Source organism: Trichechus manatus, unplaced genomic scaffold (genome assembly GCF_000243295.1).
Source record: "Trichechus manatus latirostris isolate Lorelei unplaced genomic scaffold, TriManLat1.0 scaffold00026, whole genome shotgun sequence".
NCBI classification, from domain to species: domain Eukaryota; kingdom Metazoa; phylum Chordata; class Mammalia; order Sirenia; family Trichechidae; genus Trichechus; species Trichechus manatus.
The window spans coordinates 7,505,719-7,527,962 of NW_004443962.1; the positions used below are offsets into that span (position 1 = coordinate 7,505,719).

A 22,244-nucleotide genomic window follows, 5' to 3' on the forward strand; every position below is an offset into this window, starting at 1 on the left:
TATTTGTATTAGACAAATACTACAAATACTAACAGCCATCTTAAGACTCCTCCGTGGGCAGCCACAAAGAAATACAGTGGTGGCTCTTGGTCTGATGTACCCTGTAGACCAAAATTATAGTCCATGCTCTCATAGAGATCATTTCTTTGCAGAACTCATTCATTTAACTTGTCAAATGTTTTTACCCCACAGAAAGAATAAAAACGACATAAGCAAACTCATCTTCAAAAGTGGGGATTTCCAAATGTCCCCATACGCTGAGTACTCCAAGAACCCTCGCTCACAAGAATGGGGCCGAGAAGCTATTGAAATGCACGAGAATGGAAGTACCAAAAACCTCCTGCAGATGACAGATGTATATTACTCGGTGTGTATTCGCACGTTCAGTGCAACCTCAGGGCCCTGTGCACCTCTGAGAAGTGAAGGAATGCTGTTTTGTAGTAGTAAAAGCGTTCCAACTAGTTAAGGGTTAAAGAGAAGAGTGGCGGCTGTCTCTTATTTGCATATTTTAATATTCGATTACTCACAATATATTTGCATGATATTTACAAGTTTTGACATTGGGATGTGAAGGATGTTTCCTTACATCACAGTACTTTATGGGGCTGCAGCAATAACCCTCTTGCTTTTTAAATTACAGGATAGAAACTGAAAAGTAGAAAGAATTTAGGGATATTGAGCCCTTGGCCCTTTCGTTTTTATCTCTGTTCTGCCGTGCTTTACCTCGTGTGGTTGAGTAGTTAAAATTGGGAATGGAAGAAGGTATAAAGAGAATAATTCAATGTCATCATCAACAAGGGCTTCTCAGAGGTTTAGAACACTCTCTGCTCACAAACCAGCCAAACCTGTTGCCATTGAGTCGATTCCGACTCATAGTGACCAAGGACAGAGTAGAACTGCCCCATAGGGTTTCCAAGGGTGTCAAACTTTAAGGAAGCAGACATCTTTCTCCCCAGAGCAGCCGATGGGTTTGAGTCACCCACCTTTTGGTTAGCAGCCAAGCACTTAACCACTGGGCCGCCAGGGCTCCTTTGTACTAATGCCTACTCAATAACATTTATACACGAACAGATAGCTTCCAATTTTATCTGCTCAAAAACCTGTTGCCATCGAGTCGATTCCAACTCACAGCAACCCTATAGGACAAAGTAGAGAACTGCCCCATAGGGCTTCCAGGGAGAGGCCGGTGAATTTGAACTGCTGACCTTTTGGTTAGTAGTCATAGTTCTCAACCATCGCGCCCTTTACCGGCTCAGTAGATCTTTAAGAACGTGAGATGCCCAGCCCTGAACTGCATCATTTGGAAAGACGGGTGACTACCTCGCACACTTGCATCTTCTGTCCTGCTTGAAGTTAACCCATGTCGTATTTCTGTGCTCTGTCCGGTTCATTTCACATTACACGGCGCCAACCAGAAAGCAAACACACGGGGATACCTGAGCTGAAAAGTAGATGGATGGCAGGTGACCGCTCCTGCCCTGCAGAGCTGTTTGAGCTGTAACAATAAACATGAAACCTTACCCCCTAGGGGCTTAATAGCATTAGACAATCTCATTACAGAAACCATAATCCCTCTGGTTGCTATGGGAATTAACCATGAGGATTCAGACTTTGGATGGGATGGCGAGTTTGTTCAGACTTAGGAGCTGTTTGTACTTTTGGTGGGCTCATTTTGAAAAATTTTAATCTGGAGGAAGAACAAGAAGAAGTAAGGGGGAAGAGTTTGTGTAGCCCCAAACTCAGCTCTAGTTCAAATGTTTCCATGGATATTTCTGCTTCAGGACTTTGCTCTTTGCTATCTCTGTAAAAGTCCCTTTACTTTAACAACGGAAGGCATCCCGGAGCAGGTATTTTACCCACGTGTGCCCACTGCTGTTGAGTCGATTCTGACTCATAATGACTCTGTCTTCGTCATCTAGTGCTGCTATAACGGAAATACCACAAGTGGATAGCTTTAACAAAGAGAAGTTTATTTCCTCACAGAAAGTAGGCTAAAAGTCCAAATTCAGGCATCAGCTTCAGGGGAAGGCTTTCTCTCTCTGTCGGCCTTCTCATCAATCTTCCCCCAGACTAGGACCTTCTCCACGCAGGGAACCCCGTGTCCAAAGGACGCGCTCTGCTCCTGGCACTGCTTTTTTGGTGGTATGAGGTCCCCCCCACCCTCTGCTTGCTTCCCTTTCCTTTTATCTCTTGTAAGATAAAAGGTGGTGCAGGCCACACCCCAGGGAAACTCCCTCTACGTTGGATCAGGATGTGGCCTTGGTAAGGGTGTTACAATCCCACCCTAATCCTCTTTAACAGAAAATTACAATCACAAAATGGAGGACAACCACACAATACTGGGAATCATGGCCTAGCCAACTTGTTACACACATTTTTGGGGGGACATAGGTCAATCCGTGACAGACCCTATAGGACAGAGGAGAACTGCCCCATAGGGTTTCCAAGGAACGGTTGGTGGATTCGAACTGCTGACCTTTTGGTTAGCAACTATAGCTCGTAACCATGTGCCGCCAAGGCTCCCTTCAACCTTAGTGGAATGCAGTAACACAGCAACACACAGGCCTACAGCACCGACAATGTAGGACCAAACTTAGCTGCACGTTTCCATGGCATTAGCAAAAGAGTTGCCTTAAAAAGATATAGTCAAGGACTTAAATGAACCCAATCTTCATTTCAAAATTAGAAGGCTGAGCAGTCTGCAGAAGCAGAGCATAAGCTTACGGCATGAAGCTGTCTACTCTACAGAGAAGGATACTTTTTTAAAAATCATGATAATAATCGGTAAAACCATCATCACGCAGGCTTAATTCAGGTCTTTTCCTACGTTGGTCCAAAGTCACTGGGCTGCCCTGGATCCATGTTCTTTCAGATCTCCTTTTAAAATATTGACAGACGTATACCAGGTTCCATCAAGAGACAGACCCATGATGGCCCTGACTTCTTGGTCAGGCCTTGGTTCTGCTATTTGTATCTGCCTTTCTCTTACGTTCATTAAAAGGTAGCATTCTTTTTTTTTTTTTTTTAACTATAAATTTAAACTCAAGATTACTAAACTGACTTTTCTTTTTTCTGGCCACCAGCCCACAGGTGTACGGAATCCTGAACTTGAACGAAATGGACTATACCCGGCCTACACTGGATTGCCGGGATCGCGGCACTCTTGCATTTTCCCCGGACAGTATAACCCATCGTTCATCAGTGATGAGAGCAGGAGAAGAGACTACTTTTAACTACAGAAGAGAGAGGGAGGGCCCGCTGCTCTGAGCAAGTTACGGGGACTTCATGGGACTGCACCAGGACGGACCGCCACCGCTGGCTGCTCCCGGGACTTGTCGGAGCCACGCTCAGTGGCAAGCAGAAAGTGGGACAGGCGTGAGGGGAGTGACCACAGTGAAAGGGGACAGATGGGGCCTGTAGACGTGGCACCACAGGCTGCTCATCTGGCGCCTGGATTGCTGCTGTGAATGTGAACATGGGCCAGTACAAAAAGAGTTCCTCAGAGTAACTGCGACACGGCCGCTAGCACTAAGGCAGATCGTTAGGCGTCATGGCAAGGACCCAGTTTTTCCTTAGTTTGCACTTTAGTAAATTGGATGAGGAAGTCTCCTTTTGGATGTATTTCAAGACTGATCCAAAAAAAGGCCTCTTTTCCTCAGACCTTTCCGTCAGCCTCAATTTGGCAATCCATCTGAAGCAAAATACTGGCTCTAGTTATTTTCCTGCCGGTGCCTACATGTTAAATGACAGATGATGCTAAACATACCACTAAGGTTTGAAGATGCTGCAGTTTAACGCACAGTATTTTAATGTTTCTAGGTCTGATTATGCTACAGATTCCAAGCCAGCCCCCAAAATGAGGAACTGAAATGGGTCGAGCACAGCACACAACTTCAATTTGCTTTTTATCAGGATAGCACGTTTACTTAAAATGATTTTGTCCCTTTGCAATGAAATCTCCCTTCTTCAAACAAGTCTGGGTCAGGGCAAAACAATGTCTGTCTGGTTTAGTTAGAGGCGCCCAGCTGCCCCGTGGTGAGCCCAGCAGGCAGAATCAGGGGCTGACCCTGGCTACGGCCCTGGTGGATGATCTAGCAAGCTGAAGGGTTGGGGCACTTTTTATCAGTGAGGACACTACATGGTGCCTGGGACTCCGACCGCCGTCTTGGAGGCCAGAGGCTGCTATGGATGGGTTAGAATGGCACGCTGAATGCAGGTGGTGTCTGAGCTGGTATTTCACGACCAGAGGAAAAGCAGCTTGATGTGATTCCTGCAGCTGAAGGTGGTTAGAGGGATGGATGGCACGAGCAAGTCAGAATTCCCGAAACGCTAGTGCTTTGGGAAGCCGTGTGGATACCTGAGGAAGATTAGGGAGTCTGGATGGAGTACCACGTGAGTGTGCTTACCTGCTAGTGCGGCCTCTTTGATTGTACCTGTGATCCTGTCCACAGACTCAGTGTAAACTTGCAACTGCTCAAAGCTATTTGTTCATTGAAGAAATCACTCATCTTCTCTCATCCAGTAATTCGTACGTCTTTATACTACTGTGTCATTCCCCCAGAATCATGGTTATAAGTCAGCACCGGAGAACTAAAGACTTCTGGCCAGGTAGGGAGGTGGGAGTTTGCCTTTGGGAAGGAAATTCCACGCATCTTATTTCTTGCACCTGTGACGTGGGTCCTATGAGGGGGGCATATCCAGTGCTCAGTGTCTTTAACTGCCTCTTGTGGAGCTGTGCTTATTCTCATCATCTCCTTTTGGAACATCCTGGTTTTGGGTGAAGTGAAGAGAACACAGAAGTAAAAGAATTGCTCCTACCCTGAAGCTTTGCGCTCAGGGACACACACTTTTGGAAATGGTTCAGCCATTGGGAACAATTCCACCCTGGGCATGGTTGTTTCTTCCAGGTCTCTAATCTCCTCAGAGCTGTGTAGTCCTTATTCCTATGCTATCCTCACTCTCCCAGTTTTAAGCACGTACTGCTGTGTGGCGTGGTCTCCAGTGCTCACCATCGTCACGCTGCTGAGGTAGGAATGCTCATCAGGTGCGATACATCTTAGTACGTATATCCACTCATCTCATGGGATAGACACAAAAAGAATTCTGTTTTTGTCACCGGATGCCAAGTTCAAATTACAGAGCATCATATTACCTTTTTGAAATCTTGGGTCTTGTATCTCTCTGGAGAACCAAATGGACCTTTCTACCTTATTACCTTACATCTACCTGGAGAGCTCAGAGTGATTGCACTCTGCTCACCTGAGCTCAGAGTTGGCACCCTTGTAAGGAGGCCCAGCTTTCTGGCTCTTTTCGTACCCTCCTTGCTCATCACCAGGACCCACAGCTGTGGGAAGGGCCCAGGTGTGGGGGTTTAGTCCAAGGCATACACTTCTGCCTTCAGCTGACATCACAGCTGACAGATCACCTGTATCAGGGCCAGACGCTGTCAGTTCCACACAATGAAGTGTTCTGTCCCAAAAGCCTTGAGAAGAATCCCAATCCAGAAAAAGAGTGTCCTGTGAGTTCCAAAAATGCTTTCCTGTTTATTGTCTGTATGGGGTGGATTAAGAGTGTATTGTTTTTAACTGAAAAAATGAGGCACCCTGCCAGGTTGAAGTAACATAATACCTACAATTTCTAGGAGGCAGTGGAGATGGGGCAAGTGCATCTCAAGAGCCGTGAGGTTCTAAGAAGCACACGAAAGCAGCATGCCTGTTCCCCAGTGCTAGCTGACCACCTGGTGAGGAAGGGAGCGGATGGCTTCACCCCTGCTTGTGGTTAATCCCTCCAGGGGGGTTCTGCCTGGGCTGAGGGGAAACAGCTGGTTGCCGGCAGCAACCTCTGGACGGACAGCCGGGCTGGGCACACACCTGGCAAACAGGAACTCTCTGCTCTGGCCCAGGTGCTCCAGCATCTCTCCCTGCCTGGAATGTGTGACTCATGCATTTGGAGCACCATGGGGCCCCACAGCTGGCGGAAGGTGAGAGGACGGGCACAGTGACACTTACCTGCCCCTGAGATGCTTACGATTCTGTAGGGAAAAGCCGGACCAAGTGGCACATGTGTGGCCGGACGTGTTCAGAGCACGCCAACTGTCAGATCAGGGAGGTGCTCCCCGCTGGTCTCCCAGTGTCTGGGGGTTTTGTGTAAGCTCCACCACCACCAGTTGCCGTCAAGTTGACTCCGACTCCTGGCAATCCTACGTGTGTCAGAGTAGAGCTGTCCCCCATAGGGTAGATCACCAGGCCATTCTTCCAAGGCACCTCTGGGTGGTCTCGAACCTCCAACCTTTCAGTTAGTAGCTGGGCATGTTAACTGTTTGCAACACCCAGGAACGTGTAAAGCCCCAGAGGGTCTTATTTCACCTATCTTTTCCTGTTTTCCCCATGAGCCAGCCCAGGGCACTAGAGGCTGTTTATTAGGATGAGCCAACATCTCTTGTTGCTCCCATGACAAGGCTCCATGCAAGGTCCTTGGCCTCATACACCCCTGAGAGGTAGGCATGAGAGTGCCCGTTTCTCAGACAGTAGCCTTCAGAGAGGTAAAACAACTTGCCTTGTAGAGCCGAGATTCCAACCCCAGTCTGCCTGATACTCGTTTGTACTTTCCACTCTCTCTCTCTGCCTCGCCATCCAACGGGGACAAGAGAGAAGAATGGGCTTGAAAATAAGTTCTTATTTTTCTTAAAGAGCCTAAATATTATCAAGCAATAGCCAAGCGAATGGCATGAAGTACAAGAAGAATGTTGAATCCCCTTTTGGAAAAGTCCTTTCCAGTTTGTTTCTGCATATATGTTTTTGAAGCTGATGGCAATCATTGAGAAAACAGTGGCTGGCCTGTGCTTAGCAAGAAGCATTTTGGTATGTGGCTTTGGGTGTGGGAGGTGTAATGTGGTGATCTGGATTTTTTTAGAAACATGGCCAGATTTATACGTCTCACTGAGGGCTGCCTCCTTCAGAGACCCCTGAGAAGGCTCAAGCCGAGTTCCCGTAGTAAGGCCCTGGTTCCCTGCACATGGGAAGTGTATTTTTGTGAACCATTGCCAGAGTTGGGAGCATATTCAGTTGACTGTCTTAAATGCTTGCAAGCCTTCCTTCTCTGAGAGGAAATTTATTTTCAGGAGCAGCTAAGTCATTTAGAGCCCAAATTGCTAAATGGATGGTTTAATTGAGCTGGCTGATAGCATTTGAGGTCAGAAAATAAGACATGACTATTAAGTTCTTGGGAAACCCTGGTGGTGCAGTGGATAAGAGCTACAGCTGCTAACCAAAAGGTCAGCAGTTTGAAACCACTTGGCGCGCTCCTTGGAAACCCCATGGAGCAGTTCTACTCTGTCCTATAGGGTCACTATGAGTCGGAATCGACTTGACGGCAACGGGTTTATTAAGTTCTTGATGAGGTGCCTCTTGAAGTTGGCTTTGAGGACACTTCCCCAGAGGGAAGGGCGGCAGCCTTAGAATATAAGGCTGGATGGCTGCCGAGGAAAAGGCCTCTATGGGATGGTATCGACTCAGGTGTAAAGGCCCCCAAGCAGGTGTGTTGGAGTCCCTCGCACGTGGCTTTGTAGTGCCCCCATTCAGCCATCTTGCCCGTGCCCAGGTGCCCTCTAACACTGCTCAGTTCTGCCCAAAGAAGCTGGGCCTGCACATCCCAGTTGCCCTTGGCTTAGTTCAGCCTAACACGTCCAAAACGAAGAGTTTGACCTCTAAGTTCTCAAATACCTACATTTCTTTAGAGAAAGGAAGAAAGTAAAGTTTCATATCTCAGTATTTTATATCTTATGTTAAAACTTCACTCATTATCAGAGAGGTTTTTCTATTTGAAAGCTGTGGGGATTAGAAAGGACATTTCATTTGTTTCTTGACAAAGTGTCATTCCGAGCTTCTCTTGCATTTTGGAAACAGACAGGACTTTGTGGGGTTTGCTTTTGGGTATGTGTTCTTTTTCTTTTCTCGAATCCCTCGAGAAAACTGGTTAAAATACTAGGACCATTGAAGTATTAAATGCCAATTTGTTTTATAAAGTATCTTTTCAATAGTGTTATTGTTGTGTGCTAATTAGTCGATTCCCGATTTATAGCGACCTCATGTGACAGAGTAGAACTGCCCCATAGGGTTTTCGAGGCTGTCATCTTTATGAGAGCAGATTGCCGGGTCTTTTCTCCCATGGAGCCTCTGGGTGGGTTCGAATCGCCAGCCTTTCGGTTAGCAGCCGAGTGCTTAACCACTGTGCCACCAGTGTTCCTTTCAGTAGTGTTACAATCCATCGTATCTGGTGTTAGCTGCTCACAGACAAGCCTGTGAAACCAGAGGGGCAGTTTAGGTCTAAAAAGAGACAGCATTTTTTCAAAGAGGACATTTTAAAGAATTTTCACATGAGATTCTGGTTGTATTTTATTGTTTGGATGCATCTAATGCACATCAGGTGTAGCGTTTTTGGAGCGAGAGATGGGGCAGGACAGGCATGGGATCCAACAGTCTACATGGGAACCTAACCCATCTCACTTCTCTTTCTGCCCTACCTTGGCCTGTTTTAAAAGGAAAATGGACATTTCATCATGGGTTGCTGTGAGTTTTGTTAATGTTTGTGTTGCTGGATTTACGGTTAAGTGAAGCATATAGCTGGAGTATGAACTTTCTGAGTTTTCCCATTGTCCCAGATTCTCTTTGTAAACCTTTAAACCTTAGCCCTGATCGACTGTGTTAAATCCACTATGAGAATGTTATTTAAAATTGTGTTATAATTACAACCTCCACTAATTATTCAGTACTGTAGCAGCAGTATTATTTGTAAGAATTTGGTTATTTTTATACTTATATCCACTATAAGTCTGGCGTTCTAGTCAGTAAAATGATGCAATAAAATTAATATCATTTTCATTGTGTGTTTTTCTCTTAATCACAAGCAAACCAGACCAGAGTGCAACCAGTTATTTCTCATGAGGCATCCATCACTCAAACCGCAGAACCATACAGTGAATTCCTGCGTGTCAAGTGTAGGAAACCAACCAACCAACCAGTTGCCGTCGAGTCAATTCTGACTCATGGCAACCCCATGTATGCCAGAGTAGAACTGTGCTCCATGGGGTTTTCAAGGCTGTGACCTTTCAGAAGCAGATCGCCAGGCCTTTCTTCCGAGGTTCCTCTGGGTGTGCTCGAACTGCCAACATTTCGGTTCGTAGTTGAGTGCTTAACCAGTTATGCCACCCAGGGACTCCTTCAAATAACTGAGTCATTGCTGTGTCCTTAGTGCCTAGAGCAATGAGGAAATATACTTTTGCTGGATGGACAGATGGAAGGATGGACAGACATAAATGATAAAAAGCCTAATTCAGGTGTAACATCTACTTTTGTTTGGGTTGGGTTGGATGGTGTAAGTAGCTGATTCTGAGACCAAAAATGTCCTCCTGAATGCCTCCCACTACCACCCATGCCAACTCTTGGCTCTTGGAGGAGAAGGGAAAGTAAACACATCTCCGCTCTGTAGTGGAGGGAACCTGTGGAACTTTCAGATGGTGGCCTTGTACTTACAGCAGCCAGTCTGTGTAGTGGCCTCGCTAGATATTTGTTCATTCACTAATGCTGTCTTGGGAGCCTTGCATGGCAAGGATGGATGAGCCTGTCAGATGTATTATGGCAAAAAAACCTTGGTACTAGGGGAGGCCAATAATGGCAGACTTAAGCATGAAGGCAGATTAGATTGGGGATGCAGCCCATCCCACATTTCTGAATGGAAGCAACCTATAACACTCTCCTCTCTTGACCCAGCTCCTTCCTTCCCTTTTATCAGCCCTCCAGTTAAAAGCCCCCAACTGAGACCTTGGCAGGAACTCAGTACTGAGCCCTGCTGGACTTGTCAAAGATCACATCGCTTCCAGGCCCTCTCCCCTGCTAACTGATTTGAACCTAATATGGGAGAGCCTTCTGCTGTCCGCTGACCAGCTGGCCTGCGGGCTGATCTGCTTGTGCCTCTGACCAGCAGTGCTGAGCCTGTACCTCGTGATTTGATTAGCCAGTAAGTAAAGATCTAAAACGTATGTTTAAACCTTTGGACTTAAAGGACTTTCCACAATGCTTAGTGAGCCATTTTTCAGTTGCTTGGGAAGTAATGAAAAGCAGGGGCACAATATGTAGATTATACAGGCTAGCATCCTCCTGTATTGGATACTGAACGGCTGGGACAGCTTTAAATCCCCAAAACTGGATTGCAGCGTCATGTAGCTTCCTGGCACAGCGAGCGTGAACTTCAGACCAGAAAGCTATGAGAGAGATGTCAGGAATAGAGATGTTTATGTTGATTTTTATTGCCCTCATAAATACCTGCAGCACCGTCAGAAGGCCTGGGTTCTGACAGCTGGTACAAGACACTCTCCAACTTGTTTATGGCTGCTTTTCCCAGGATCATAGTTTCAGGCCTAACAGTCTGTTTAGCTCCCTGAGCCTCAGTGTCCTGATCAGTCAAGTGGGGTAATACTCATTGCCTTGCAGAGTTGTCATGAGGATTAAAAGGGAGAAGTCATAGGAAGATACTTTATGAATTAGGAAGAAACATACAAATATTGGTTCTCTTCAGTAGGCCCTCCCTTACCAAAAGACCCACTGCCATGGAGTCAGTTCTGACTCCTAATGGAGCCTTGGTGGCATGGTGGTTAAGAGCTTAGCTGCTAACCGAAAGATTGGCAGTTCCAATCCAGCAGCTGCTCCTTGGAAATCCTATGGGGCAGTTCTACTCTGCCCTATAGGGTCGCTATGAGTTGGAATTGACTCAGTGGCAACAGGTTCAGTTTTTTTTTTTTTTTTAAATTTTATTTTTTGGTTATACCGATAAAAGGTAATGGCAGGATTTACAGGTCATTTAAATGCTGATTGCTAGTGAAAGCCTGTAATATCATTTTTTTTGAAGCCCTGTCTTGACCTAGTTTTGAGGCCCTGGACAGGGGCTGGTCAGTTGCCCTTCCTGAGCAGCTGATTAAGTCCACACTCCAACCACTTCCCTTATCAGGTTCTCATGCCCTGGACCCATGTGCCAAACAACTAGAAACAGTCCCTATGCCCCAGAGCCCATGAACTTATTAAAAAATCCAACCCCCAGGAGGCCCGCAAAACCTAGCTAACCCTACCCTGCTTGCTGTACTTAAGCCATCATCTATGGCCCCAGCTTGCTGTTACCCTGTCCCTGGGAGCAACCTCCTGTGCAGCTCTGCATGGTAGCCTTCTCTTGTTCGGAGTTGTAAGCAACAAAAGTTCTGCCTTTCCTCTCTCTGAGTGTGTTTGTGTTATGTCCTGCCATGATGGTTGATGTTATGCATCATCTTGGCTAGGCTATGATTCTCAGCGGTTTGGCAGACACTATGTAATCACCTTCCATTTTGTGATCTGATGTGAGCAGCCAATCAGCTGAAAGGGGAGTTTCCTTTGGGGTGTGGCTGTCTCCGGTATATAAATGGATGTTCTGGCGAAACTCTCTCTGTTTCTCAACCCTGCACTCTTCTCGTTGCCTGACCTTCGGTTCTTGGGACGTAAGCCTGCAGAGGTATCTGGCCTGCTGCCTGACCTACAGATTTTGGATTCGCCAACCCCTACAACCCCAAGAGCCAGGAGAAGCCTCCAGCCTGCCACCTGACCTGCAGATTTTGGGTTTGTCAGCCCCTCAACTACATGAGCCAAGAGAGGTCTTCAGCCTGTTGCCTGACACACAGATTTGGGACTTGCCAGCCCCCACAATTGCATGAGCCATTTCCTTGAAGTAAATTTCTTTCTATATATGTTTATGTATGTTCACTGGTTTTGTTCCTGTGGAGAACCCAGACTAAGACACCCTCCATCCAAGGAACCTATAATCATACCTCATATGATTATGAAACACTGCCCTGGATGACTGTCAAAGTATTCTCATTATTTTCTCTTCACTCCTTCTCCAACCTGCTCCCTATACATGAAGGGACTAATGGGCTCAAAACTGTCAAGTCTGTAGGGATAGGAATCAAGACTATCATAGTTAACATTGTCTACTCAGTCCCTATCACCCAGTAGGCATTCTCTAAAACAGAGAAAGAATGAGTAAATGGACTGATGACTAACTTATGGTAGATTAACATAGCTATTGATCCTTAGTTCAATGTCATGGAACATTTATGACATGTAACTGAACAGGAATCCTTAGCAAAGATCTCTTATAGCAAAGCTCAAGCAGGCCTTGTGGAGAAAGCACTTTAAAGATACTCTAGAAAGACCTTTATCTAATGAACAGAAAAGGAGATTGCAAAACAACCATACAATGAAATACTACTCAGCAATAAAAAGCAGCAAACTCCTGCAACAGATAATAACATGGATGAATTGTAAAAGCATGCCAAGTAAAAAAGCTGACACAAATATATCCTGTATGATTCCATTAATGTTACATTCCAGAAAGGACTAAACTATAGGGACTGAAAACAGGTCAGTGGTTGCCTGGAGGTAGAGGAGAGAATTTCTGCTGTTTACCAAATATTTTCAGCTTTCTTCCTTTGAGGCACATGGTAGGATGCACTTCCCCATCCCTTTGAAGTTAGGTGTGGCCATGTGACTTCTTTGGCCAAAGAAATGTGAATGGAAGTGAAATATGTCACTTCTGAGAAGACATTTACAAGTCAGTATGCGATTTATCTCTTCTCTTGCCTTGGCAATGGAAGTACATGTTGAGATGGAACCACTCTTGGCCAGGTTCCCTGAGTGACTAAGGTGAACATAGATGAACTCCTGGTGACTGAGCTTGGACATGAATGTGAAATAATCTTTTGTTGTGTTAAGGCACTGAGATTTAGGGGTCATCTGCTACTACAGCATTACTTAGCCCATCCTGACTAGTACAGCCTAACTAAAAGTAACACTAGTTACTGCAGTTTAGGTGAGTTGCTTGACCCCTAGTTCAATGCCATGAAACATTTATGATTATCATTAAAATTCTTCAACTAAGTTGTTTTAAGGTTTTGTTTTGTTTTATAATAATTCACATTAGAAACACTTACTGAGTGGCTCATATTTTCCAAGCCTGCTGTGTGAGGCTTTGTGATGTGGATGGGCTTTTGAACCAGAAAGAGCTAGGTTTGAATCTCACCTCTACTGCTTCTTGGCTATAGGACCTTGATGAATTTCTTAGCCAATTTGATAATCAGTTTCCTCTGCTGTAAAATAGAAATGATGATAACACCTAACTCAGAGGGATATTAAGGGACTAATTGACAGAATTCATCTAAAGTATATCTAAATGATAGAATGCTTCTAAAACCCTGGCCCAGGCATGAAGCAGACATTGAATAAATGTGTATTAGCCTCCAGTGATTTCATTCTACTTGGATCAACAATCAGCCTCCATGGAAGCAACAGTCAAGAAATCAAACAACATAGTCACTGGGAAAATCTGCTGCAAAACACTTCGTTAAATTTTTAAAAAGCAAAGATGCTGTTTTGATGACTAAGGTGCACCTGACCCAAGCCACTGTCTTTTCAATCACATCCTATGCATGTGAAAGCTGGACAATGAAAAGGAAGACAGAAGAATTGATGCACTCAAACTGTGGTATTGGCCAAGAATATGAAATATACTATGGACTGCCAGAAGCATGGAAACCCTGGTGGCATAGTGGTTAAGAGCTACAGCTGCTAACCAAAAGATCAGCAGTTCAAATCCATGCAGCACTCCTTGGAAACCCTATGGGGCAGTTCTACTCTGTCTTTTAGGGTCACTATGAGTCAGAATCAACTTGACACTACAGGTTGGTTTCTGGCCAGAAAAACAAACAACTCTGTCTTAGAAGAAATACAACCAGAATGTACCTTAGAAGCAAGTATGATGAGACTTTAGCTCACTTATTTTGGACACATCATCAGAAAAGATCACTAGAAAGGGACATCATGTTGATAAAGTAGGGGGTCAGTGGTGAGTGGCGTCTGGGGTCTTAAAAGCTAGCGAGCAGCCATCTAAGATACATCAATTTGTCCCAACCCACCTGGAGCAAAGGAGAATGAAGAATACCAAAGACACAAGGAAAATACTAGCCCAAGAGACAGAAAGGGCCACATAAAACAGAGACTCCATAGGCCTGAGACCAGAAGAACTGGATGGTGCCCGGCTACCACCAATGACTGCCCTGACAGGGAACACAACAGACAGTCCCTGAAGGAGCAGGAGAAAAGTGGGGTGCAGAACTCAAATTCTAGTAAAAAGACCAGACTTAATGGTCTGAGACTGGAGGTACCCCAGAAGACAAGGCCCCCTGAGTCTCTGTTAGCCCAGAACTGAAACCATTCCCAAAGCCAACTCTTCAGACAAAGATTAGACTGGACTATAAGACATAAAATGATACTCGGGAAGAGTGTGATTTTTAGCTCAAGTAGATACATGAGACTAAATGGGCAACTCCTGTCCGGAGGTGAGATGAGAAGGCAAAAAGGGACAGGAGCTGGTTGAATGGACACGGGAAATCCAGGGTGGAGAGGAAGGCTGTGCTGTCACATTATAGGGAAAGCAACTAGGGTCACATAACAATGTGAGTATAAATTTTTGTATGAGAAACTTACTTGAATTGTAAACTTTCACTTAAAGCACAATAAAAAAAATCTAGAAAAGGAAAAACAAAAAGTAGAGGGTCAGCGAAAACAAGGGATACCCTCAATGAGATGGATTGACACCATAGCCAAAACAATGGACTCAAACATGCCAATAATCGTGGAGATGGCTCAGGACCAGACAACATTTTGTTCTGTTACACATAAAGTCTCTATGAATCAGAGCCTACTCAACAGTGCCTAACAACAGACTCCATGGTTGGCAGGCTTAAAGCGGCTGTCTTATATATAAAGCTAGAATATGAATTCCTCTGCCCTTCCCTCCCTGATTACTTCACGGTTGTTTTGAAAATCCCGTTGTAAGGCGTTATCACCGTGATATCATCACTAAAAGAAGAGTCGTACTGGGCAACACACCATCATTTCATGATATACATAGACCTTGATCTATATTTAGCCTGGTGATAACTAGGTTAACCAAGGAACAAGGCTCACCTTTCTGCCTCTGCACACCTGTGTCATATTTCGTCCCTCACTTCCTTATTGACTGGCTCACATCACACATTGAGGTGAATTCCTTTCTAAGGATCAAGGGACCAGGATATAGTCCTCTTAATCTGGGAAAACAAGAACCCCTCTTACCTTTACTCGTAATATCAGAGAATGTAAGGGCTGGGAAACTTTTTAGGGAGGTCATCTAGGCCAGTAGTTTTCAAACTCTGTGTTAATAAGCTTTTGAAGAAGCTAAATTTACTCAATTTAAAGGCTATCTCATCATTATAAGATAATGTCCTTCCTACTTCTTTGGTTATAAAAATGTCCTTTATTTTATGAAACAATGGTGATCACAGATGACAGTCTTATTTACTTGTTAGTGTCCATTCTCAGTCAGCAACTCAACGTCTCTCCCTTCTACAATCAATGCTTTGGACACATCACGAGTTTTTAAATTGGTAAATCTGAGAAGCGCTGATGTGGTCCAGCCCTGCCGTTTTACATAAGAGAAAATTGAGGCTCAGTGAGGCTGAGTTACTTTTCCCAAAGCTTCCTAATGCCCCTGGTTGTATTTTTCCCAGCAGGACAGAATCATCATCATGTAGTGGATGGCAGAGTGCAGACTGTAGAGACAGATGGGGATGTAAATCCTGGGCTAAGATGAACTAGGATGAACTTACTAGGACAGGGCCTTGACAAAGCCATGTAACTCCGTAGACCTTAATTCTTGTTGTTTGCTATTTTTTAAATTAGGTTAATTTCAGGCATAAAAAAGAAGTCACCTTCAAAGGGGGAAGAGTTAGGCTGATCTCAGACTTCTTCGTAGCAACATTCAAATCCAGAAGGCAATGAAGTAATATCTACAAGGTTACTCATTTAATCATAAAAGCAATAGGCAGACGTTGTCCAAAGTAAAAGATTTCAGGGAACCCAGCATCTAAGAAAAATGATTTATGGTGAAGTCCTACCAAACAAGAGAGAAATCAAAATTCAGATCTTGGAAATGAAGAAGCTATGATAAAAGGATGAGAGATGAGTACTGAATCTGTTCAGACATCAACTAGGATGAAACAATGAAAGAACTAAGATTTGAAAATAGAATATAAATGTTATTTCACCCGGACAAAGAAAAAAATAATACAATCAACAAAAACAGGAGATATGGGAGGAAGGAGATGCTTTTCCCCTTAATTTTTTCACAGTGGATAGGTCAATCCATACTGTTTAAAATGAAATGATAAAAACACAGCATATCTCTGACTTATTAGTGGTCTTTGTAATTTTTTATTCTTAATCTTGGAGGGTGTTTTTGTAACTAATATCTCTTATAGTGAAGAAACTTTTTTTTGGAACTTTTAGCAATCATTTTATTTTTCACTTCAGCTCCTTTTTCTGTTTATTTAAGTAAAAATCTATATGTCATGTTTTAATTGAAAATGGGATCTATATTATGATCGCATGCTTATAAGATTATCCATAGCCATGTATCTATCTCCATTATTCTCTCCCTATATTATCTATATGCATAGAGGGAGATGCGTACGTAGTGCCCACCGAATGTTAACACTGGTTACTTCTGGGTACTGGGATTGGGGGAGTGGGTCCTTTTTTCTTTATGCTTTTCTGTGTTGATGGAATTTATTTTAACAAGATGAGTTATTTTAATAAAAACAATAAGATCATTAATTTAAAAAATAACATTTGGACAATAATATGAAACTTTCAGAAAGGTTTATATATATATGTATGAATGTGTAGTAAAAAACAAAATATAAACTGAGGATATACAGCAAATATGAACGATGAAGGGTTGGTATATCTTGTGTGCGAAAATCTCATACAAATTAATTTTAAAAAAGAAAAGAAAACTCACTAAGAGCACAAGAGATAAATGGGTAAAGGACATGCACAGATGATTGATAAAGCGAAGAGTACAGATAGCACATGGTATGAAAAATGTCAGCTCTCACTTACAGCTGGAGAGGAAAGCAGACTACCACTGTCTGGAGACCAAGAATTTTGCATGCATTTTTATTTTATCCTCAAATCATATTCACGTGAGGTATCATATTCCTCATTTTATCAGTGAGCAAGCTTGAGGCTCAGAATGTCGGGTATCTTGTTGACTTTCAGCACTTGGCAGAGCTAGAACTGAACCCACAAGTGTCAGGTTCCAGAGACGAGAGTCTTTCTGCCCACCAAGCCACCTCTCTAGTGCTTGATGTGAATCAAACAAAACTCTTTTCTCCTATTAAATGAATGAAACCCAATGATGATGAAAGTATGATGGAAAAGTCCTTCTCGTAAGAGACTATGGGTAGGTGGGTAAATAAGAAAAATTCTTTGATATCTGTCCATATTTACTAAAAACCATAAAAATGTTGATTTCTATTGACCCAGTTATTCTACTTCAGGGGATCTTCTCTAAGGGAATAATTCAATATATGAATTTATAATATATAATTTAATATATATGTTGTTGTTGTTAGGTGCCATCGAGTCAGTTCCAGCTCATAGCAACCCTATGTACAACAGAACAAAACACTGCTCAGTCCTACGCCACCCTTACGATTGTTGCAATGTTTGAGCCCATTGTTGCAGCCACGAGGTCAATCCATCTTGTTGAGGATCTTCCTCTTTTCCACTGACCCTCTACTTTACCAAGCATGATGTCCTTCTCCAGGGATTGGTCCCTCCTGATGACGTGTCCAAAGTAGGTGAGACAAAGTCTCACCATCCTCATTTCTAAGGAGCATTCTGGCTGTAGTTCTTCAAAGATAGACTTCTTCGTTCTTCTGGCAGTCCACGATATATTCAATATTCTTTGCCAACACCATAATTCAAGTGCATCAATTCTTCTTTAGTCTTCCTTATTCATTGTCCAGCTTTCACATGCATATGTGGCAATTGAAAATACCATGGCTTGTGTCAGGTGCACCTTTTCTTCAAGGTCACATCTTTGCTTTTTAACACTTTGAAGAGCTCTTTTGCAGCAGATTGGCCCAATGCAATGTGCTGTTTGATTTCCTGACTGCTGCTTCCATGGGCTTTGATTGTGGACCCAAGTAAAATGAAACCCTTGCTAACTTCAGTTTTATCTTTATCATGATGTTGCTTATTGGTCCAGTTGTGAGGATTTTTGGTTTCTTTCTGTTGAGATATAATCCATTACTATATATGTACTTAATATATATAAAACAAAAAAACCAAACCTGTTGCTGTCAAGTCAATTCCGACTCATAGCGACCCTACAGGACAGAGTAGAACTGCCCCCAAAGAGTTTCCAAGGAGCGGCTGGTGGATTCGAACTGCCAACCTTTTGGTTAGCAGCCAAGCTCTTAACCACTATGCCACCAAGGCTCCTAATATATATGTTTTTGTTGCTGTGTGCCCTCGAGTCAATTCCATTCTATATAATTCAACATATGGGAAGAACTATGGGCAAAAAGATGTTCATTATAGATTTATAATAGTGACCAAATGGAAAAAACTTAAATGTCTAGATTTGTCTAACTAAATTGATAAATGCTTAATTTCTACTTAATGGAATATTATACAGATATCATAAATATCTGTTATAAATATTATCAAGTGAAAAGGGAAATGTTTCATATAGTTTTTAAAAAGAATAAGACTAAGGAGTAAAGAAATGGGGAGGTTTCATTCTTTATATTCCAGTATTCTTGGATTTTTTTTACAAATACTTTATAATTTAAAAAAAAATATGAGGGAAGTGGACAGAATAATAGCTTGTGAATAAGTACACCAAAATACCAATAATGGGTATATTAGGGTGGAACGATTATGGTGTTTTTCCTTCTTTTTTATTTTCAATTTTTTCAAAATACATTCCTACAAATGAATTTTTAAAATAGAAAAGATATTATTCTAAAATGTTGATGGTCCTAGTAAAAAAATAACCATAGTTTTGACTTATGTTCTCTGCAAGGTAGTCATTATCTCTTTACCACAGAGGAGGAAACTGAGGCTCCAGGAGGTTGAGTAATTTGCCAACCACTGAAGGCTGAGCCTTGAATTAAGCCTAGATCTGCCTAGTCCCAGGTTTGTACACTTTCAATTTCCTCTCAGGACCTGCCTTAGCTGGAACCTTGGACCTGAAAGAAGCTCGTGAATGATGTTATTGTTGTTGTTGGATGCCATGGAGTCGGTTCCGATTCATAGCGACCCTGTGCACCACAGAACAAAATACTGCGCCATGCTCACAATCCTTAGGCTTGAGCCCACTGTTGTAGCCACTGCGTCAATCCATTTTATTGAGGGTCTTCCTTTTTTTCACTGACTCTCTACTTTACCAAGCACGATGTCCTTCTACAGGGACTGATCCCTCCTGACAACATGTCCGAAGTATGTAAGACGTAGTGTTGCCGCCCTTGCTTCTAAGGAGCATTCTGGTTGTACTTCTTCCAAGACAGATTTGTTTGTTCTTTTGGTAGTCCATGGCATGTTCAATATTCTTCGCCAACACCACAATTCAAAGGCGTCAATTCTTCTTTGGCCTTCCTTATTCAATGCCTAGCTTTCGCATGCATATGACGTGATCGAAAATACCCTGACTTGGGTCAGGCGCACCTTAGTCTTCAAGGTGACGTCTTTGCTTTTCAACACTTTAAAGAGATCTTTTGCAGCAGATTGGCCCAATGCAATGTGTCTTTTGATTTCTTGACTGCCACTTCCATGGGTGTTGATTGTGGATCCAAGAAAAATGAAATCCTTGACAACTCCAATCTTTTCTCTGTTTGTCATGATGTTGCTTATTGGTCCAGTTGTGAGGATTTTTTTTTTTTTCTTTCTATTACACCTTTAAGGTGTAATCCATACTGAAGGCTGTGGTCTTTGATACTCATCAGTAAGTGCTTCAAGTCCTCTTCACTTTCAGCAAGGAAGGTTGTGTCATCTACATAATGCAGGTTGTTAATGAGTCTTCCTCCAATCCTGATGCCCTGTTCTTCTTCATATAGTCTAGCTTCTCGGATTATTTGCTCATCATGCAGATTGAATAGGTATGGTGAAAGGATACAACCCTGACACACACCTTTCCTGACTTTAAACCACACAGTATCCCTTTGTTCTGTCCGAACAACTGCCTCTTGATCTATGTACAGGTTCCTCATGAGCACAATTAAGTGTTCTGGAATTCCCATTCTCATGAATGATAAAGATCTACAATTCAGCTTCTTAGAAAGCAATGACGTGTGGTGATAAGCAGAATTATCAGCAGCTAGCATTGATCTGGACATGATAAGAAAGATAATACGTCAAAAACAATATTCACAAGAAGGAATACACAATATGTGTGAAGTCAGCACAACATGACCCAAGCATGGGAGGACACCGCAAGGAATGCAAGAGCCAAAGGGGAATATTGGTAATTACTACAGCATAGATAATCCTGCAACAATAGTATTAACAAACACTAATTTACGATTGGATACATAGATAAACAGATATGCCAAGAGGTGTGGGAGGGTCTAAGGGAACACAGCCACCTGCAGATATAGGTTTGGTGGTGGATATTTCTTCACATGTAACTGTAGGTATTGCTTATATACTAATATAGACAATAGAGCACACAAGGGCCACAGTCATGGCAACTTCTTAGACATAACCAAACACCTCACGGAATGAAGTTCCTAGGTAGAAGACAAAGGGCCATAGACTAGGGCAACATATATGTCAATTGGCCCAACATAGTTCACAAAGACAAAATTCTGCATCCTACTTTGGTGAGTTGCGTCTGGGGTCTTAAAAGCTTGTGAGCAGCCATCTAAGATACAACTATTGGTCTCTTTCTGTCTGGAGCAAAGGAGAGTGAAGAAAACCAACGACTTAAGGAAGCAATTAGTTCAAAGGAACTAATTGCTTTGGACTATATGAACCATAGCCTACACAACCATGAAACCAGAAGACTAGATGATTCCTGGCTACCACTACTGACTGCTCTGACTGGGATCACAACAGAGGTCCCAGACAGAGTGGGAGAAAAACTGTAGAACAAAAAATCAAAATCACAAAAAAGACCAGACTTACTGGTCTGACAGAAACTGGAGGAACCCCCAAGACCATGACCCTAAGACAGCCTTCTGAACTGGAACTGAAGCCATTCCTGGAAGCCACCTTTCAGCCAAACCATAGACAAGCCCATAAAGTAAACAATAACACCCGAGAAGAACGTTCTCCTTAGAACAATCAATTCTACGAAATCAAAAGCGTAACATTTGCCCAAAAGCAAAGCAGAGAAGGCAGGAAGGGGTAGAAAATCAGGATGAAAGGAAACAGGGAATCTAGGATGGAAATGGGGAGAGTGTTGACACATTGTGGGGAATGAAACCAATGTCATAGAACACTTTATGTACAAACTATTAAATGGGAAACTAATTTGCTCTGTAAACTTTCACCTAATGCACAATAAAAAATTTTTTTAAAAGAAGATCCTGACCCTGAGACAAAGTAGGGTATTCAGGGTTTATGAAGAGGGTGGTATAGGAGAAGGAAGACATCAGGAAACCTCTCCAAACAATGTGGATGCATTCTAGCATCAACCTTTTATGTGATAAACATCATCACTATGGCAGTAATTAGGTAAAACTAATATAGGTGGGAAGCATTGGTGGTTCAGTAGTAGAACTCTTACCTTCCATGAGGGAGAACCAGGTTCAATTGCAGGCCAATGTGCCTCATGCGCAGCCACTACATATCTGTCAATGCAGGCTTGCATGTCGCTATGATGCTGAACGGGTTTCAGTGGAGCTTCCAGACTAAGACAGACTAGGAAGAAAGGCCTGACGATCTACTTCCAAAAATCAGCCAATAAAAACCCTATGGATCACATTGGTCTGATCCATAACCAATCATGGGAATGGTACAGTACTGGGCAACATTTATTTATTTATTTATTTCAATTGTTGTAATTAAGTAAAGTTTACATTTCAAGTTAGTCTCCCATACAGATTTTTTTTTTTTTTTACATACATTGTTATGAGACCACAACTGCTCACCCATTCTGTGACTGCACACTCCTCCCCTCCGCCCCTGATTCCCCATGAACATTCAACCAGCTCCTAACTCTCTCTGCCTTCCCGTCTCACCTCTGGACAGAAGCTGCCCTTTGGTCTCTTGTATCTACTTGACTAAGAGGCACATTCTTCACAAGTATCACTTTATGTCCCACAGTCCAGTCCA

At 43.0% G+C, this 22,244-nt stretch overlaps 1 protein-coding gene across 1 annotated transcript in view; it reads left to right on the top strand.

Annotated features, from left to right (window-relative positions):
- HEG1 (heart development protein with EGF like domains 1) overlaps positions 1–9,106 on the top strand; it is a 78,305-nt gene extending 69,199 nt beyond the window's left edge. The window contains exons 16-17 of the mRNA XM_023728784.1: positions 193–367; positions 3,084–9,106. Of these exons, the coding sequence (XP_023584552.1) occupies positions 193–367; positions 3,084–3,233 (325 nt within the window). The 3' untranslated portion in view covers positions 3,234–9,106. The remainder of the gene's footprint in view (positions 1–192; positions 368–3,083) is intronic.
- The last annotated feature ends 13,138 nt before the right edge of the window (positions 9,107–22,244 follow it).